At 42.7% G+C, this 3098-nt stretch overlaps 1 protein-coding gene and 1 long non-coding RNA gene across 3 annotated transcripts in view; one reads left to right on the forward strand and one right to left on the reverse strand.

Moving 5' to 3' along the window:
• Positions 1-697: 697 nt before the first annotated feature.
• Positions 698-3098, forward strand: part of olfm1b (olfactomedin 1b) — a 25424-nt gene continuing 23023 nt past the window's right edge. Inside the window, exon 1 of one of the 2 annotated variants that reach the window (XM_024299119.2) lies at positions 698-1316. In XM_024299119.2, the coding sequence (XP_024154887.1) occupies positions 1263-1316 (54 nt within the window). In that variant the 5' untranslated portion in view covers positions 698-1262. The remainder of the gene's footprint in view (positions 1317-3098) is intronic. The other variant, XM_024299120.2, reaches the window with a different exon arrangement.
• The window catches only part of LOC118599435, a 1795-nt gene continuing 525 nt past the window's right edge, over positions 1829-3098 (reverse strand). Inside the window, exon 2 of the long non-coding RNA XR_004948782.1 lies at positions 1829-3001. This is a non-coding gene — a long non-coding RNA (uncharacterized LOC118599435). The remainder of the gene's footprint in view (positions 3002-3098) is intronic.

Below are 3098 nucleotides of genomic sequence, written 5' to 3' on the forward strand. Positions count from 1 at the left end.
AAGGGAAATAAATGTATATTAAGCCTTCTTTTCTTTCAGTTTTTGTAGATTTCGTCTCCAGACATTTAAATTTAATCAGAAAAAATGTAAGAACAGTTTTTATGCCATATCCATCACATTTTAAAATGCTGGTAGGAATTGAGTGCCTTTTTTAATTCAATGTTTTACATTTTTTTGTAAGTTTGTGTAAATGTGTTTGAATTTGTTTTACTTATTTTATTTATATATTTACAAATGCACTGAAAGAGGACTGCACTCAATTTTGTTTAATAGTGTACAATAACAACAAAGTTATTAATTCGGAAACTACATGTTTTTACATTTTTGTTCATGTTCAAAGTTCAAAGATGTGTGAGTGTAAATTTATGCTTTGAATTACTTTATTTATGTTTTCTCAAATATATGGTTAACAATAAAGTAATTTCAGACTTTTATATTCTTGTTTTTTTATTTATTTTTATTTTTGTACTTTTTACTGATCCGAAAAATTATTAAACCGTGAATGATTTGAACCATGAGTTTTTTACACTCCTAATTTTTATAAGTGTTGACAAGAAAAAAAACGCATTTTAGCCTTGTTGGCTTGCCATACTTCTAATATTTCCTCTCCATTTGGTTCAATTTACGACGTTTTTTAAATGTTTAGACTATTTAAATTTACCTTCTATGATCATTTTTTGGTTTACTGATACTATATTATGCTAATGAAAATGTTGGGTGCCAGCTGGTTTGACAGTGGCAGAGGCTGCACGGTGCCCTCGTGCGTTTGAATCTCCCTCTCTATAGATGTAACTTCCGCTTCCAGCCCCGTGCTCCGCTGCCGTCTCTCCCGTTTTCTCATCCAGCAAATACAGCAGCTCGAGGCGGGGAGGTAAACTTTTTTTTTTTTTTTTTTTAAGCCAAATACCCGAGTGTAGGTTTGTAGGAGCAGAGAGCCCGATGTCCGCCACAGTCCACCATCACCGCAGCAGAAGCGAGTGAGTGAGCGCGCGCGCGGGCGGCATCGCGAGCGGACACGCGCCGGAGACGCGGAAAGGAGGATGCTGCGCGTGATCGAGATCCACCGTTAGAGGATACAGGGGGAAAAATACTAATAAAATAGAAGAGAGGGGGAGAAAAATCCCAGCGCGTGAGAGAATCGAAGCGCAGAAGAGGAAAGGACTCCTGCGTGGGGTGGGTGGGTGGGTGGTGGAGGAGGGGGGGACGCCACGGGACCCGATCTGCATGTGAGACCGCTGGTCCACGCACACCGGAGGCAAGAGATGCAGCTCCTCACCCTGATTCTCCTCATCTTCATGGGCACAGAACTCACCCAAGTAGGTTTCATCTTTCGATTCTTTATTTCTCTGCCTGTTTTAACGTTAATTGGCTCCAAATCCTGCGAGATTAGCTCATTTCTGAGGGAAGAAATTAGCCTTCCACCCCCTTCTCAGACAGATTAACGCCCGGGGATTACATGATGGGAACGCGGAGATCCAGAGGCGGATGATGGTGTCAGTAACCTGATTAAGAGGAGATGTCCGGATGTGATCGGATGCAGCATTGTTTTCTGCAGCTGCACTCACCAGGGCTCCACAAGCCAATGTCTCCCAGGAGGTGCTTTGAGCATGCTCAGTGACCACAGCGACTACATGTGTGAACGCAGCAGCAGCCACAATGCATGTTTGTTCTTGTTTACAATGAGTGCACCTTAAAGTATGGCAAGCCGAGTGGGTCAATTTACTTTCAGGCTCTTTCTCTTCTGGACTGAAAAAATGTGAAATATTTCGTTTTTTGGATCATTTGTGGATCTGGAATTTATCAATACATGTGACAAACTCAATAGGGATTTTTTTTTTTTTTTTTAGTTTTGTTTAAATAAATTGGGGGTTGTGCACGTGCGTGCAGGCCGGAAAGCATGTGTGTGAAGTTTACAGAGGGAACTTATTGAAGATGCTCCAGAACTTTAAGAGCGAGAGGAGAGAATCCGGTCTGCTGGGTTACTCATCAGAAAAAGAGCCTCCTCAGCGGTGACACATCAACTCAGGATGCTGAACGGCGATGCCTCCAGAGTCTGCCCGCTTTGAGGCTCTTTTAGCTGGTTTCTCCTCTCAAGCTGGAGAGGCCGTCATCCTGAAGGATCTCACTCAATGCAGAGAAATCCTGCTAAATATTGTAGGTAGTTTGGAGTTCAAGTTTGTTCTGGTTTCTGGAGTTCACGAATTCCAATATGCACGGTGTAATTGGCAGCTGGGGTTTGAGGGTATTTATTATTCAGTATGACTGGCTGAGCGACAAAGCATGAGAGGATGGGGGGGCAGTGAGCAGAAGAGGAGTAGGTGGCAGCTCAGTGCATTTAGCAGAGCATCTGTAGGCTGGAAATGCTCTTATTTCATCCTGTACTACAGCACACCTGATGAAAGCGCTGCTTTACAGGGACCAGGATGGACGTGGTTGATCCACAGCGTCACCACCACCGTGCCCCCCCACCCTTCATTAAATCCGGAGCACTTTTCATTAATGGCAGACCTCTGACATTTCCGATCGAACGGGGATCCATACATAACCGTGCGGCTTTGAAAGGGGATGTCATTAGAGACCCGGGCTGTGCCCTGCTAAACTGCACCTCATTACATAAGTCCTCACTTGGACAGCAGATGACCCCCCCCTCCACCTCAGTGATCTGTGGATCAGCCCCTCACAGTGGGAGGGATGGAGGAGCACAAACTTAGTGAAAAACTCAATATTTTACAGTTTTTTAAATTACATTTTCCGAGTCAATGGCAGCTATTAAGATTGGAAAAGACAGATGAGCAGCTTAAGAGTATCTGCTGGTAAACACGCCCACGCCACAAACCGGAACGAGCATCAGTAACGCTGAAGAAACTGAAATGTCACAACATCTGCAGATAAAAGTGACAGATGATCTTCAAGAAGTTCCTGAAGTTAGAACCAGCAGTGATGAGTGGGATGTATGAAGATTATGGACCAAAACAAACAAAAACAAAAAAAGAGAAAAAAACTTAATCTTTTATTTCTGACTGCTTCACCTATTTAATAATATTAATAATTATAATAATAAACTTTATTTACAAAGCACTTGATTTGCCCATAGAGAC

The sequence above is a fragment of the Oryzias melastigma genome, linkage group LG12, assembly GCF_002922805.2.
Source record: "Oryzias melastigma strain HK-1 linkage group LG12, ASM292280v2, whole genome shotgun sequence".
Classification (NCBI taxonomy): Eukaryota; Metazoa; Chordata; class Actinopteri; order Beloniformes; family Adrianichthyidae; genus Oryzias; species Oryzias melastigma.